The 15641-nt window shown below is 39.5% G+C and overlaps 2 protein-coding genes across 10 annotated transcripts in view; both read right to left on the bottom strand.

Annotated features, from left to right (window-relative positions):
- Window positions 1-8173, bottom strand: part of SLC9B1 (solute carrier family 9 member B1) — a 71959-nt gene extending 63786 nt beyond the window's left edge. Inside the window, exon 1 of the mRNA XM_032633473.1 lies at window positions 8066-8173. Coding sequence (XP_032489364.1) covers window positions 8066-8079 — 14 coding nt within the window. The 5' untranslated portion in view covers window positions 8080-8173. The remainder of the gene's footprint in view (window positions 1-8065) is intronic.
- A 2682-nt stretch (window positions 8174-10855) lies between these two features.
- Window positions 10856-15641, bottom strand: part of SLC9B2 (solute carrier family 9 member B2) — a 46044-nt gene continuing 41258 nt past the window's right edge. For all 9 annotated transcript variants that reach the window (XM_032632240.1, XM_032632232.1, XM_032632235.1 and 6 more), the window contains one exon: window positions 10856-14431. In XM_032632240.1, coding sequence (XP_032488131.1) covers window positions 14210-14431 — 222 coding nt within the window. In that variant the 3' untranslated portion in view covers window positions 10856-14209. The remainder of the gene's footprint in view (window positions 14432-15641) is intronic.

The raw sequence follows: 15641 nt of genomic DNA, 5'->3' as shown, positions 1-15641 counted from the left end.
CCTCTCAAGCCTAATTTCATACCATTCCCCATTCATTTTTTTCATTCCTAGCCACTCTGATGTTCTTACAGGTCCTTGAAATTGCTAGATTCCTTCTGCAGAGGCTTAATACTTGCTTTTCCCTCCAACTGAAATACTCTCCACCAACCTCCCCTTCATTTGGCTAACTCCTTTTTCATCCCTCAGCTCAAGGACCTCAGAGAAATATTTATGACACCACCACTGCCCATAGACTAAGTAAGGTCCAGTTTCTTATGTTCTTATAGAATGTTGATCATTTTTTTCACAGCAGTTTTCTCAGTTTGTAGTCATGTATTGATTAGAGTGACTGTTTACTGTGTTTGTCTCATTAGGCTGTAGACTCCATAATAGTGTCCCACAGGAGGTCCTTGAGGCTCTGTGCATTTTAGTTTTCAGTCTTTTTTTCACTCTGTTTTTCAGTGAGAATGATTTCTATTTACCTATCATCAAGTTCATTGATTCTTTCCTAGTTCATTTCCATTCTGCTATTGAGTCCATCCAGTGAATGTTTTATTTCAGATACTGTACTTTTTTTGTGTGTGTGTGTGTGTGTTACGCGGGCCTCTCACTGTTGTGGCCTCTCCCGTTGCGGAGCACAGGCTCCGGACGCGCAGGCTCAGCGGCCATGGCTCACGGGCCCAGCCGCTCCGCGGCATGTGGGATCTTCCCGGACCGGGGCACGAACCCGTGTCCCCTGCAACAGCAGGCGGACTCTCAACCACTGCGCCACCAGGGAAGCCCCATATATATTTTTTAAGACAATGACTAGCTGACATTACTATTTAATTAGGACAATACAAATCTGGACACTACTACTCCAATTCAAGTGGACTCTGCCACTATTAAAATTATTATAGTATTTAGTATTTGTTCTCATTAATCTCATTAATAAAAATTGAATTTTTATTCTTTTCAGGTGCCTAGATTTTGTTTCCACAATAAAATGGTAAGGTATTCCACGATTCAGAGCATGTTTTATATTCTTGTCTTTTTCTTATTACCAAACACAATGGCTTTTCTCACCCATAGAATAGTTACTAACAACTTGTCCAGAATCCAAGGTTTTCCACAACATGGCATCAAACCATCTTGTCAGCTTCCTCTGTAGCTCTCTTGACCCTGTATTTCAGTCAAATTAAACTGTTAACTGCTCTCCTATGCATTATTTGTTTTCTCTTATTTGCTTGGAATACCTTCCCACTGCATCTCTTCTTTGCAAATTATATCTGTTGCTTAAGGGTATTCCAGGAAAAGCTTCCTGCAAGGTATACTCAAAACTGGAAGTCACCTTCCCTTTTGAATTCTCACATCATTCTGTCACTTGCTCTACCTTCCTTCTCCCTCTCTAGTTGTCTATCCTTGGCCTTCTTTACAAGCTTCCTTTCCTTTATCTGTCCCTTAAATGTTGAGGCTCCTTGGGATTCTGCCTTCTGCCCTTTTTTCTTGTCACTCTCTCTCTATTTTTTAAGACATTTATTTTACTCCCAATGACCAATAAGCTGATGAGCCTGGCCTAGAGAAGACCTAGAGATTCTAACTAGTATATTTACCTAAATATTGAATATCTCTACTTGATGACCTTTATAAGCATCTTAAGCTAAGCTCAATGTATGTACAACTGAACCCAGACCTTTCCCCACCAAATCTATTCCTTCTTCAGAGAATTTCCTATCTCAGAGAATGAAGCTACCAACTACCTAGTTGCTCAAATTAGAAACTGAGGAGTCATTTCTTCTCCCCCCTTTTCCTTTCCTGCTGACATCTGGTGAGTTACTAAATCATGATAACACAAGCTCCTAAATATTAAAAAATTTTGCCCGCTTTTCTCCATATAAATTGCCACTATCCCAGTCCAGGCCATAAGCACCTTTCCCTCTAAACACTATAATGGTCTTTCCAACTGTTTTCTCCACGTCCAGCCTTGGTCCTCCCCCCTGTAATTTCCATAATGCATCTTCTAAAATGTACAGTGATTACAGCAAGTTCCTGCTTAATATTCTTCAATGACATCCCATAGAAGAGAAATGTCCAAACTCCTCAAACTCAGCTTACAGAGCCCTCTGTTATAAGGGCTAACCTTGTCCTTGTGTATCTCCTCATTCTTCACTTGGCATTCTAAACTTCAACCGTACTAAACCGTAGTTCTTCAAACTTGCCATGCCTCGCATCCCCAAGACTTTACACATTCTGTATGTTGCCTCCTCACCCAACACCCCTGCTTTTTTCCCAGCTAATTCTACATAGTTTAAGAAGTCATTCTTGTAGAAGCTCCCTTCAGTATGCATTCTTATTGCAGCATCCCCCCCAGTATGGTAAGTGCTTGTTTAACTACCATCATTCTTTTACTTGACAAATATTAATTGAGGGTGCACTATGTAACTGGTACTGTATTCTTTATATTGAATTTAGTCACTATAGGGTATTGTGGAAGCACGTGTGGTACATGAGGTCCAAGAAATGCTTCTCAGTGACTCGCCATTTCCATTTATTTTCCTGTTAGATTGAATCAGTGCTGATTTCATAATCATTTCTGGGTTCTTTGAATTACCAAACACCATAGATGGTAGATAAATACCTAATCCCATTAACTGTTGGATTTTAAACATATACAAAACGTTCTCACATTGTAAGTGGACTCCAGCCAGCCATTACTTTCTACTTAGCAGAGCTTTTCTTTGTTATCACTTTGGATATAATGGAGTATAAAAAGTGAAGAGGCAAACTACTATAGTGAAAGATATGGGACTTATTGTCAGAACACCATGGTTAGTAATTCTGCCACTTTCTAGGTATGTGTCCTTAGTCAAGACACTTAACCTCTCTAAGCCTCAGTTTTCTCATCTGAAAAAGGTAGTTACAAGATCAGATGAGATAAAAGAAAATAAAAGCATAACATAAAATATAAAGGGATATCCAAATGTAATTACTATTATTGTTATTAGGGTGACTACAGATCAGGTCTCCCTGTTACTTGTCATCCCAGCTCTATAGGCAACAGGAGTTCCAAATCTCATCCTTCACCTTCCCTTTACTATTTAAAAGGTAGGCTTTTGTACTTTAATAAACACATACTCATGAAAATGTTTAAAAAACAAAAACAAAAGACAAATACTATATGATTTCACTTATATGCGGAATCTAAAAAATAAAACAAGCTAGTGAATATAACAAAAAAGAAACAAACTCACAGATAGAGAGAACAAACTAGTGGCTACCAGTGGTGAGAGGGAAGGGGGGCCAGTATAGGGGTGGGAGATTAAGAGGTACAAACTACTATGTATAAAATAAATAAGCTACAAAAATATATTGTACTGCACAGGGAATATAGCCAATATTTTACCATAGCTATAAATAGAGTATAACCTTTAAAAATTGTGACTATGTTGTACACCTGAAGCTTATGTAATATTGTATATCAACTATACCTCACTTAAAAAAAAAGTCAGATAACAAGTGTTGACAAGGATTTGGAGAAATGGGACCCTAATATACTGCTGGTGATAATGTAACATGGTACAGCCACTTTGGAAAACAGGCTGACAGTTTCTCAAATGATTTAACATAGTTACCATATGACCCAGCAATTCTACTCTTAGGTATATTCTCAAGAAAACATATGTCCACACAGAAATTTGTACACAAATATTTATAGTAGCATTATTCATAATAGCCAAAACGTGGAAACAACCCAAATATTCATCAACGGATGAATGGATAAGCAAAATGTGGTATATCCATACAATGGAATATTATTCAGCCATAAAAAGAATGAAGTACTGATACATGCTATGATAAACCTTGAAAACATAATGCTAAGTGAAAAAAGTCAATCACAAAAGATCACATACTATATGCTTCCATTTATGTGAAAGTACAGTATAGGGAAATCTATAGAGACAGAAAGTAGATTAGTGGTTGCTTAGGGTAAGGGGTGGGGAGGACATAAGGGTGTTAACTCCAAGGTATGGGGTTTCTTTTTGAGATGATGAAAATATTCTAAAACTGTAGTGATGGTTATATATATCTGTGAATATACCGAAAGCACTGAACTGTATACTTTAAATAGGTGAATTTGGTATATATGGTATGGTATGTGAATTATATCTCAAAAAATCTGAGTTAAAACAAAAACAAAACACACACACACACACACACACACAAACAGCCAAAATATTTAACAACTAAATATTAAAGGAACAAGAGAGTCAGAAACACCAGCCTATGAAAGTCTAGAATTTCAATGTATTGGCCAAAACCCATCAGACCACAATTTTTTTAAAAATGTTAACTGGAAGGGTAGGTGGCACAAAATAGTAATGATCTGAACCATTTCTCAGTAAAATAGTAACCCACTGAGCTGGAAAGTCAGGGTATCTGGGTTCAAGGACTAGTTTAGCTACTAACTTAATCACTTATACCCAGGTAGTCTACCCACCCACCACTTTGGTCTTTCAGTTCCTTGATCTCCTTGGCTCCTTTGATCTTTTTTCCACCCTATCTCAGCTACTCACTCACAAGGCCACAAATATGAAATGGCCACTCAATTCTGCCCAGCTATGCTACTATGTTTCTCTAGTATTGCTACAGACTGAATATTTGTATCTCCTCAAATTCCATATGTGGATATCTTAACCCCCAATGTGATGGTATTAGAAGGTGGGCCTTTGGTAGGTGATTAGTTCATGAGGGCAGAGCACTCACGAATGGGATTAGTGCCCTTATATGAGACCCAGAGAGCTCTCTTGCCTCTTTTGGCCATCTATAAACCAAGAACTGGGCCCTCACCAGAAACTGAATCTGCTGGCACCTTGATATTGGACTTCCCAGCCTCTTTAACTAGGAGAAAAAAAAATCTGTTTATAAGACCCCCAGACTATGTTTTTTTATTGGTTATAGCAGCCTGAATGGACTAAGACAAGTATGACTGCCTTCTACCTTGGAAATGACTATTTTATGTCTTTTCTTCACCCCTTAAACCTCTTATCCAAACATTCCACCTCTCTTCTACTGATCCTGCCTCATACTTTCTTTATGCTCATTGAGAAAAAGAGAATTAACTTCAGGCAGAAACTCTCTCATCTTCTGATCACTGAATCTACTCATGTATCTGCATCTCTACCTATACTCTCTTTCTTCCCATTACTATAAATGTTATGTTCATGTTCTTGAGCCAGCATATATTTCTACATATTCCCTGGATCCCATCCCCTCTCACTTTCTCAAAGACTCCACTCCTAAGATATACGTTTTCTCTCTTATACGATATTTTTCCCCTCTATACTGGGTCATTACCATTAGGCTAAAAACATACTTAAGTATCCCCATCTTTAAGAATCCTACTTCGACCCCATATATTCGTCTATAACCTCCATTTCTCAGTTCTTCTTCATAGTGAAATATCTTGAGATGTCTACAGTGCTATGTCCACTTCTTCACATCACATTTACTCTTCATTATGCTTGTCAAAATTCAAGTCAGATTTCTTTATTTTACCTCACCTCTCATCACATTTCAGTACCACTGGCCATGCTTTGTAGTCTTGGCTTTTCAAGTCACCACACACTTCGGACTTTCTTCCTACTTCACTGGCTACTCTTTCTGCATCTCCTCTGCTTGCTTCTTTTCCTCTGCTTTACCTTTAATCATTGGAGTGCTTTCTATGAACACACTATCCCTAGGTAGTTTTATCTGCATCCTGATGCCTCTCAACTTTATATCTTTGGTTCCATACACAGAACTCAAGACTCAGAACTTACTTTAGATTTTTAGTAAGCAGACCAAACATAAGGTGAGCAAAATAAAAACAGTCCCCCCTCTACACATTTTCTTCTCCAGTCTTTTCCATTTGGTAAATGGCAAAACCATCTACTAGGAGCTTCTCTCTTTTTCTCACTCCTATATTTAAAACATCACCAAGTCTGTAGGCTCTGCCACCAAATATATCTCACATCCATCCATGTTTATACCACTTTAGCCAAAACTATGGTCATTCCTTCCTGGATTACCACAAGGGTCTTCTCCTAATGCTGCTTTCCATTCCCTATGACCCATTCACCATGTAACAGGTGGAATAAACCTTTATACAATAAATCAGATTATATAAAAATCTTTATATTATAAAGATATATTTTATATATATTTATATTTTTTGTAAATATTTAAAAAATCTTTATATTATATTATAAAGATTATATAATCTTTATTTTATATTATAAAAAACCCCTTCTGGTTTCTTATCATACTTTAAATAAATTCCTAACCTGTCCCATGGGTAAAGCCCCATGGCCGATTCAAAGCCCTTTGGCCCCTACCTATGCTTTGGCTCCTAACTATCTCTCCAAGCTCATCTTGTCCCACTTTCTCTATATCCCAGCTACAGCATTCTTTATGATATTCTTTGAAAGAGTCAAGTTCTTTCCTACCTTGGGCTTCTGTAGTTGAAGTTTCCTTTACCTGCATTGCTCCGGTCCCAAATATTTCCATGGCTGGTTATTTGATATCACTGAGGTCTCAGCACAAATGTCAGCTCTTCAGGGAGGCCTTCCCTAACCAATCAATCTCAAGTAACCCCTCCCTGAGATCCTCTCACCTCACACTGTTTTACTTCTTCACTGCAGTCACCATTATCCAAAATTTCTTTGTTCACATATTGTTTACCTGTTTATTTTCTATCTTCATTACAATTTAAGCTCCATGAGAACAGGAATCTTGCGTCTTTTTGACCATCGTATTCACAGTGTCTGGCAAAACAGTAGATGCCCTAAAAGTACGTGATGCATTCCTGTCCCTGAGTGAGTCACTTGACCTCTCTAACCCACATTTGTGGGCTTACTGTTGCCAGACTTACCTCTGGGTTTGGAGAATACAAAAGTGAATAAGACATGGCTTCTTGAAAATCTCATCCATTTATCCCTTTCCTCATATTTACTGAATGTATATTGTACTATGTTCCACATACTGCTCAATCTCAGTGCTTAGTTCCTTCTTCAGTAAAATGGAGTTTTGTTAACCAACTCTATCTCATAGGCTATATAAACAGGATGAGTATGAAAATAATATACAAAATGAGAAGTGCTATAAAATATTACTTTAGTATATTGCTATTGTTACACCTGCCTCTTTCCTTTTGTCTGGTACTGGCCAGGAGTTTATGACAATAGAGTCAACTGACAAAACCAGTAGTATAAATTCTAGTACTCACAGAAGGTAATAAATATGAATATCCATTTCATAGGCAGATAGTGTCTAAAATGTCTGGTGCATGAATTCTTAAATGTGATAGTAATAAGTGTCACTTTCCCACACTTCTGTTGCAGAATAACAATAGCAAATAACAATACTATTTACAGAGTGAGGTGTGACCTCTCTCGGTGCCACCCAAGCCAATCTTCCCTCTCCATCACCCCATCTGATCTTTCATAGACTACAGGACACACACAGAGGGGCATCAGTGACCAGTTATGGGCCTGCAGAGCTCTTATAAGGACTCCTACATGATATGCCTGACACGTGGTACCTGTGCAACAACTGTCCTTAATCCTTCAAAAGCACTGATCTAAAGGGCTTGTCCACTGTGATAGAACAGGCGGAGTGAGGGGCGTGGGAGGAGGGAGGTGAGCCTTCCCAGGATCAGCAACCAATCCTGGAACACATCTCCAATCACAGGAGCTTACGAACGTTCATTTGCAGATATGCACCATCTGTACAATAGTCTGCGCTTAATAAAATTAATTTTTCAGTCAGTCCTGACTGACAGACATTTTCTTACTTGCGAGTACCTGTAAAATGAAAGAAACGCAGGAGGAAGGGAGAGAATAAAGAAGAGAGATGTGGGATGACGGAGTAAAGACACGAGTCAGGGAGAGGAAGAGAAAGAGGTCTGTGACTGTTTCCCCAGCGCCGGGCAAAGAAGCCCCCTAGAACTACGCTCCCTAGAACTGAAGGGGACGGAAAGGCGTTCCTGGGGGCTACCAGAGAGGAAAGACCGCGGGAGACAGGGGACTAGTGCCAAAGGGGAGAATAAAGACAAATAGGCCGTACATACAATTCCTTTAGCATCCGCCGCTGCCGCGGGAGCGGCCCTGGCGCCCAGCAACCGCCGCAAAGCCCACGCGCAGCTCTGGGGTACGGTTGGCTGCACCTCGGAGAGCGCAGTGGGCTGCGGGACAGCGGCCTCTGGGCGGGGCTGACGACGGCGGGGCGGGGCTAATGGCAACGAGTGGGCTGGCGGCGGCGGGGCGGGGCTGACGCGTCTAAGTGGCGTCATGGTCTCCCCAGGCCCCGGCACCGGAGGGTTCTGGTATTCTCCGCGACCGCCCGGTGTGTTTTCAGTCTATTCAACCCTTTCCTTTCCATGTCTCAGAACACTGACCTATTGTGTTGTGAAAGTCAAGGGACGGAGTTGACTTCGGAGGGGCATTAGCCAAAAAAGCAGCGCCAGGGGCTGCGCATGCCAGAAGTAACTTGTCAAACTCAGATCATATTTCCTCTTACGTCAACTTAAATATAGTGCAGTCTTAAAATAACATAGTCTCTGGGGTCAGGACTGCGCTCAAATTTCAGCACTGCCACTTTGTAGCTTTGGGATCACAGGCAAATACATAATCTCCCTGAGTTTTGGGTTTTCTTATCTTAAAAGATGTGGTGGTGTTGTGAGACTAAATGAATTGATGCATGGTAAGTGTCTGCAACAGGGCTTGATACAAAGTAAACAGACGATATTCTGTTATCAGTGTAAAACCTTTGTTTTGTTTTGTCCCCGGCACCATGAAATCTTATGTGGAAATCTTCATATGAAACAATGAAAGCAGAACTGCTCTGGTTTAAGGTGGGCCCAGAAGCTTTGGGTTCTCAGTGCCAAAGGTGGACTTCAAGTTTCCTCTGTGGAATCCCCAAGCTTCCTAGTATATAGACGAAAACAACTGTTATTGGAGAAAGTCTAAACTTCTTAGAAAGACAAACTGACCTTTCCTGTTTTTTTTTCCTGATACTCCAAACAACTTTTTCTCCTGCACACGCTGTATTCCTTTTTGACCCCATGTTTTTTCTAAAGTCATTCCGTCTATGCGGAGTGTTCCCTCTCTCCTTTTCTTATTTATCATTTAAGATCTCATTCAAATTACAACTCTTTTTGGGGCGACTGAGTAAAAATTCTCTTTTTATTGTAACCCCTTCCCACTTTCAGCATGGTGTAGACAGCTCAGCAAGGATTTAAAGTCATTTTCTTCCTTGTTTTAGGAGAGTAGACAAGGTCTTTTGTGATCATAGGGTTAAGGAAATGCTTTGTTCTCATGGTAGGGAAGGGAAAAGCAAGGAGATCCCCAAGGATACTGGGATGAAGAACAAATGGTAGAGCTGGGAAGAAGGACCTTTGAGAGGAATCTGCTGGCCTCCAGGACACTGCTCTGTGCCCCAGATGCAATGGACTGCTGGAGGTCAAATGCTTTAGGGTCAATTTAAGGAAGATGGAGAGCACATCAACAAACAGAGTTTCAGAATTCTCACCAGGTCAGAGGGCTCAGGCCATATTTAATTTGAGTTAGTCAACTAAAGCATGTGATATCACTTGCTCCCAAAATGGCACGAAGCAATTCCCATCTGTTACAGAGAACTAAATTATTCATATAGAAATATAATGTCCTGAAACATTTCAAAAATAATGTCCTTCATTTATTTAAAGACAATATAATACAAACTTAATCACTTAAAAAGCAGCTAAAGAAACATCTGAAGCTTTTTTGGTAAAAAAAGTCAATAGTAAGTTCATAGCAATTAAATTGGTTATATTTGCAACAATGCCATGAAAAGCAAAAAAAAACACAAAACTTTTGAGGAACAAAGAGAACCTTATTCATTACAGCAGTTTTTACTAAATTGGGTATGAAAGTAGTTTCAAAAATATCTTCTGTATAAATGGTTCTGTACTTCTGAAAGCACTTCAATAAAAATAGAAATTTGGCCAATGATCTATTTGGTATGATTTAAGTGCCAATTTTCTTTTCCAGTCTTACCTCTCACTAATTCCCGTTATCAACCTTAAGTGTCGGCCATTTACCCCAGGCTTTACTGTTTTCACACTTGGCTAATATGCCAGCCCTGTACCTAGCTGTTCCCTTCTTCGCTTTACTCCCGAATATCAACTCATCAATCCAAATCATATCCTTTCTTCAAAGTCCGGTTCAAGTATCACCTCCTTTAAGAAGTTTTCCTCACTGAGAACAGTTCTGAATCATTCATTTGGGTTACAGCTATTTGTACACATCTTGCTTCCTTGTAAGGTTCTTGAAGGCAAGTATCTTATTCACATTTGTATTCCCCTCAGAGTCAATCTCCCACTAGAATTCAAGTTCCATTAAACAGAACCCTTGAATATCTTCTTCATCACTGTATTCCCCAGCACCTAGCAAAACTGGCACATAGTAGCCAAGTTACAAGTGTATTCTGAGTGAGTGAATGAATGGATTTTAGAACATAACTCCATAAAGGCAGGGATTTATCTGTTTTATTCATTGCAAAATGAATATCTGAATATTACCAGGTGAATAAATTATTTTTTGGAAGGCTTAGGATTCATCATATACAACAAAAATTCTTCAATCTATATGCCTTCCCAGAGGTCAAATGTATTTATGTTGGCTTTCACCCAACGAATTTGGTGGATGATATATCGTTCTGAAAATAAGACAACCCCCAGGACTGCAAGAGTAAAATTTAAAAGAATCAAAATAAAATGGGTGTTTACATTAGTTTCAGTTTTCTTTCTTGTTCTTTTCTGTGTTCTAAATTTTCTGCAATGAAAATGTATTATTTTGTAATCAGACAAAAATAATCAGTACCATTTTTAAAGAATGTAATGGCTGAGATCACTTGCAAACATAAGACTGAGGACATTTTGAGAACATTAAAGTCCAATCGATGTTATGGAGTTAATACCAGAGAGAAAAACACTGGACTGTGAAAATAACTTGAAGAGCTGAAGCCTAATCGGTCTGCCTAAAGACAAACAAACAGACAATAAACAAACACTTCTCAAAGGGGAGATTGATGGCACCAACCCTAGGAAAAATAGGCATCTTGAAGAACATGAATTTATAGTGTTTGTTTAGCACTGTCCTTGGAAGTATGACACCTTTGCTGTGCACTGAATTGTATCCCCCCACCAAATTCATAAGTTGAAGCCATAACCCCCCAATGTGATGGCATTTGGAGATGGGGACTTTAAGAGGTAATTAGATTGGATAAGATCATGAGGGTAGAGCCCTCATGGTGGGATTAGTGCCTTTATAAGAAGAGACACCAGGGAGCTTGCACACTCTCTTCCATCCCCATTTTTTCACCCCACCCTGTGAGGACCCAGCGAGAAGGAGGTTATTAGCATGCTACGAAGAGAGCCCTCATTAGAGCCTGATCATGCTGGCAACTTTCACGTTTGACTTCCAGCCTCCAGAACTGTGAGAAAATAAATATCTGTTGTTTAAGCCACTCAGTCTATGGTATTTTGTTGTAGTAGCCCAAGCAGACTAAGAAGACTAACATCTAAACTGTTATGTGGCAGGTAGTTTTCTGATACTGAAAGAGAATCTCCTCACTGACTCAGTTAATAAAAATTTACTAAATGCCCACTGTGCTCCATGCCCTGTGCAAACTGCTGAGGATTCAGAGATGACCAAGATAAGGTTCCCACCCCTCAGGGGTTAATTTAATAGGAGACAAACATATAAACAAACTGAAAAAAGGACTATAAGTACTATGACAGAAGTATGTATAGGGTACATACACCGTTCTTCCAGGCACCCAGAGGGTAGAGTAATGGCTCCTGTCTGTGGTTGGGTGGGTGGAGTAAGTTTGGTTGGCTTGAGTCAACACTGTATCAAATTAACTCTGAGTTCACCAGCCAAGTCAAGAGCTGTGACTTACAGTGTGGTGACAAACCTGAGACTTCATGGTGAGCCCTGCAGAGACCAATACTGGACAGAGAGCCATAGAGATTTGGGTGTAGAGTAGAGGGAGGAAGTAGCTGCATGCTCTGAAAATGGCATAGGCTATGGCAGTGGCTTACTGTGCTCTTCAACTATTTCTACATTCTGTAAATTTCCATTTCTAATTCTTCTTTGGGGCCTGGAATATTTATAACAACATTCTCACTTACTTATACTAACTGTATTTTGTATTAGTTAAAAAGTATTCAAAGCCTGTTACATGGAGAAGAGCTACTGGTGAACATGGGAACCAGCACTGACTGCAGCACCCTTGGGCCTCACGTGCCTTTTGCTAAGTCCTAATCATCCCCCATGTCCTAACCCTAGTCCTACTTTCTCTGGAGGCTGTGTCTAAACTGCACCTCCCCCTGGATTGATAAGGTGCTCCTGCTACGAGCTCCCTGGCGCCCCTCTACTTCCTGCATCATGGCACGTATCATACTGTTTTGCAATCTCTTGTTTAGTGGTTGCTCTCCTCTATCAGACTGTCAGATCCTTAAAGATGGAAACAATATTAGTCTTCATGATGTGCCTGGGTCACCAAAGGCTTTCAGTAAGTATTTGTTGGATGAATCTAGTTTCAGAGCTTGTGAAAGTAGAGGACCAGGTGAGCATTACGTTTATGGTGCTACCACCAAGGTGCACCTGGCCAAGGAAGTTCATCCATCTGAACTTTGGTATACATTAATCCAGTCCAAATTGAGAACATAAACACTAAGGGAATACAGTCCCAGAAAGTAACCAGAGTCAGGCTGACATAAAAATGAAGATTCTATGGCTTCGTAGTATGTTAGCTTAATAAAAATTAAGCTAGTTTTGAACAGAGGTGAATGTCATGGTGGAAGGGGCTGGAACAGTAGTCTAATGATAAGATTAGTTCAATATGAGATGTTAGTCTAACAACTAAATGAAGGGTGTATGTACCCTATTCGCACTTCTGTCAGAGCACTTATATCCCTTTTTACAGTTTGTTCATATGTTTGTCTGCTAATAAATCAGACCCTTAGGTAGTCTAATGACATGTTTATTTAAACATGATTATTCTAACAACTAGGCAGGAGTTGACCTAGAGTAGAGGAACTTAATGGGTGACACACAAAAGCAGAGACGTTCTGTTGATTAAGTGGGATAAAATGTGACTTTTGCAGATAAGCCTTTCTTCTTATCTTCTCTACTAGCATGTTGGCAATCCCTGAAATTCCTGCCACAGAAGTCACTCTTTTGGTTAAAGTTACTAACTTTAGATAGTCCTTGTTAACCTGTAAGAAGATGCTATTAGGTGATGGCAACACCCAACACAATGGTACTTCTGGCTCTCCAATCTGATCTGCCCATCGCCCAGGATGTGAATGCTTAGTGAGAGACACTTTCTCAGCCTCCTCACAGCGGGGTGTGGGCTTCACGAACATTATGTAAGAGGAGAGATGTGTCCAACTCCACAGCACGTCCTTAAAAATAAATTGCTTGCCTTGGACTTTCTTCTTTCCTTCTTCCTGAGGATTAGAAAGGGGACAGACATCTTTAACCTTTGTCCTAAGCTAGGGCATGGCACAGCCTCAAGACAGAAGGACATGGGTCTCTGAGTAGACTGCATGAGCAGAATAACACTGTCAGCTGGTTTCATAAGAGGGAAATAAATTTCTCTATGTAAGTATTTCATTTTCCGTTTCTTCATTATAGCAGCTTACCTTACCCTGATTAATATGATATTCATGAGGCTGGTGTAGAGATTGATAGAAATTGATGAGGGATTGTGGTATGGTATTTTAAAAAAAGAAAAGAGGAGCCCAAAGTAATTCAAGGCATGAGAGGCCAGGTGACCATGAACCGTGAAACTGTGATGGTAATAGTAAGTCAGAGCAAGCTGTTGGTTAGCAGAACGGGACACTGAAATTAAATTGTGGTAGTACATTCAAGTGTATATGTCCCTATAAAAATTAAGATATAATGATGAATAGTGTGTGAAAAAAAAAAGAAGGTAGAGATCAGGTTGGAGATGTAGAACATTACCCCCATCCCCCCCAGATGGAAAGGGTAATGGCTAAAAATGCTGTTTAGAGAAATAGCCACACTTGGTTCTAGTACATTTTAAGCTTAAACATTACATATGTCAATATCCATATGGATAAAAGTAGCCTCTGCTAGTTGATAAAAGTAGCCTCCGAGAGCAGCTTTCTGATGACTATATTCGGCATTCTCTCTTTTCACCTCTAAACCTGTATAGAAGTCTCTCCTTCATCTTCTTCTTCTTTATTCTGATGTTCAGCTTTCTGGAGAAGTCTGGGGCCTAGCAAACCAATAAGTAGACTTCCAATTGGGGCTGTGATGAGGATGGCCAAAAATGCCACTGTCAACACATCCATTCCATATCCTTCTAACTGTTTCTCTCCATGTGATCTTGCTGTGTCCAAAGCCACAGATCCTATTGCAGCCTATAAAAGTTTAAAGGTAAAGTTGGAAGCATGATAAGACAAGCACATAGAAAGAAAGGTTCATTATTTTATCATTTGCAAAAACAAATTTCTTGTTCTTTTGCTCAACTGACAAAGTTCTATTAGTCTTCTTTCAAAGTGTACTACAGTTGATTTTAATGATCTAAAAGCTCTCCCTGCCCTTGCAGAGGGAAAGAATGATGATTCATATATACCTATTTGCATAAGGTAAACTTACAAAAATATCAGGCAATTTTTTTTCAGAACACAAGGCAAATACAGACTTAGGATATTAATTAACTATAACAAGATTCTCTATACTAAATTCCTCTTGAGTAAAGTTGAAAGTTACTGAATGGTCATCTCATTCTTTTGTCTTGAGGAATTTGGAATTAAGAAAGGACAAGATGAAAAAATGCAGTGAAACTTACTGGAAGATGGTGAAATTTTACATGAAAAAACATAAGAATATTGCTGTAGAGCCTAAGCTAATTGTTAAACATCAAGAAACTTAAAAGTGGTAGGTACCTTTGAAACTTGAAGTTAACCTTATTAGGAATTTGATTAACTCTTTGCCTTAGGAGTTGGTGAAATGTTTTGCTTAAAATTTATCTACTGGGAAGTATGATGAAAACTCTTAGAGACAAAATGCACATGGGGAAAATACATTAATCAATCTGGTTATCCTCTTATTGGCACAGAACATAGCAATGAAACAGAAGAGAAAATATCAGTGTGGATGAGACACAATGGCAGAGACGACTCATTGACCACAAATATCTGAATGCCTCTTTCCCCTTCTATAATAGAACTCCTGAGTTTAGCTGGTCACATTGCTGTCCAAATACAGACTTTTTTCCCAGTCTTCTTTGCAACTAGTTGAAGCTATGTATCTAAGTTCTGGCCATTAAGAGGTGAGCAGAAATGATAAATGCTTCTTGTAACTGTTCCCTGAAAAGAAATGGACACTTGCACCTTATTCTTTCCCCCTTCCCATTGGATGACAAACAGTGAAAGTTGGACTCATGGTTGAAAGGCATACGCTGAGGACAGCAGTTACCCTGCCAGCTCTGGAATTCCCATGCTGCACTGCTGGTTAGAGAGAAATAAAAATCTATCTCATTTAGTCCTCGTGTTTGAGGGCTCTTTGCTATGGCTTGTGCCACAACTAATTCAACATTTCATGAATTCTCAGCAAGAACTGCACACA

This window comes from Phocoena sinus, chromosome 5 (genome assembly GCF_008692025.1).
Source record: "Phocoena sinus isolate mPhoSin1 chromosome 5, mPhoSin1.pri, whole genome shotgun sequence".
NCBI lineage: Eukaryota > Metazoa > Chordata > Mammalia > Artiodactyla > Phocoenidae > Phocoena > Phocoena sinus.
Note: the sequence above shows the minus strand (reverse complement) of the source record. Positions and strands in the feature narration are given on the sequence as shown.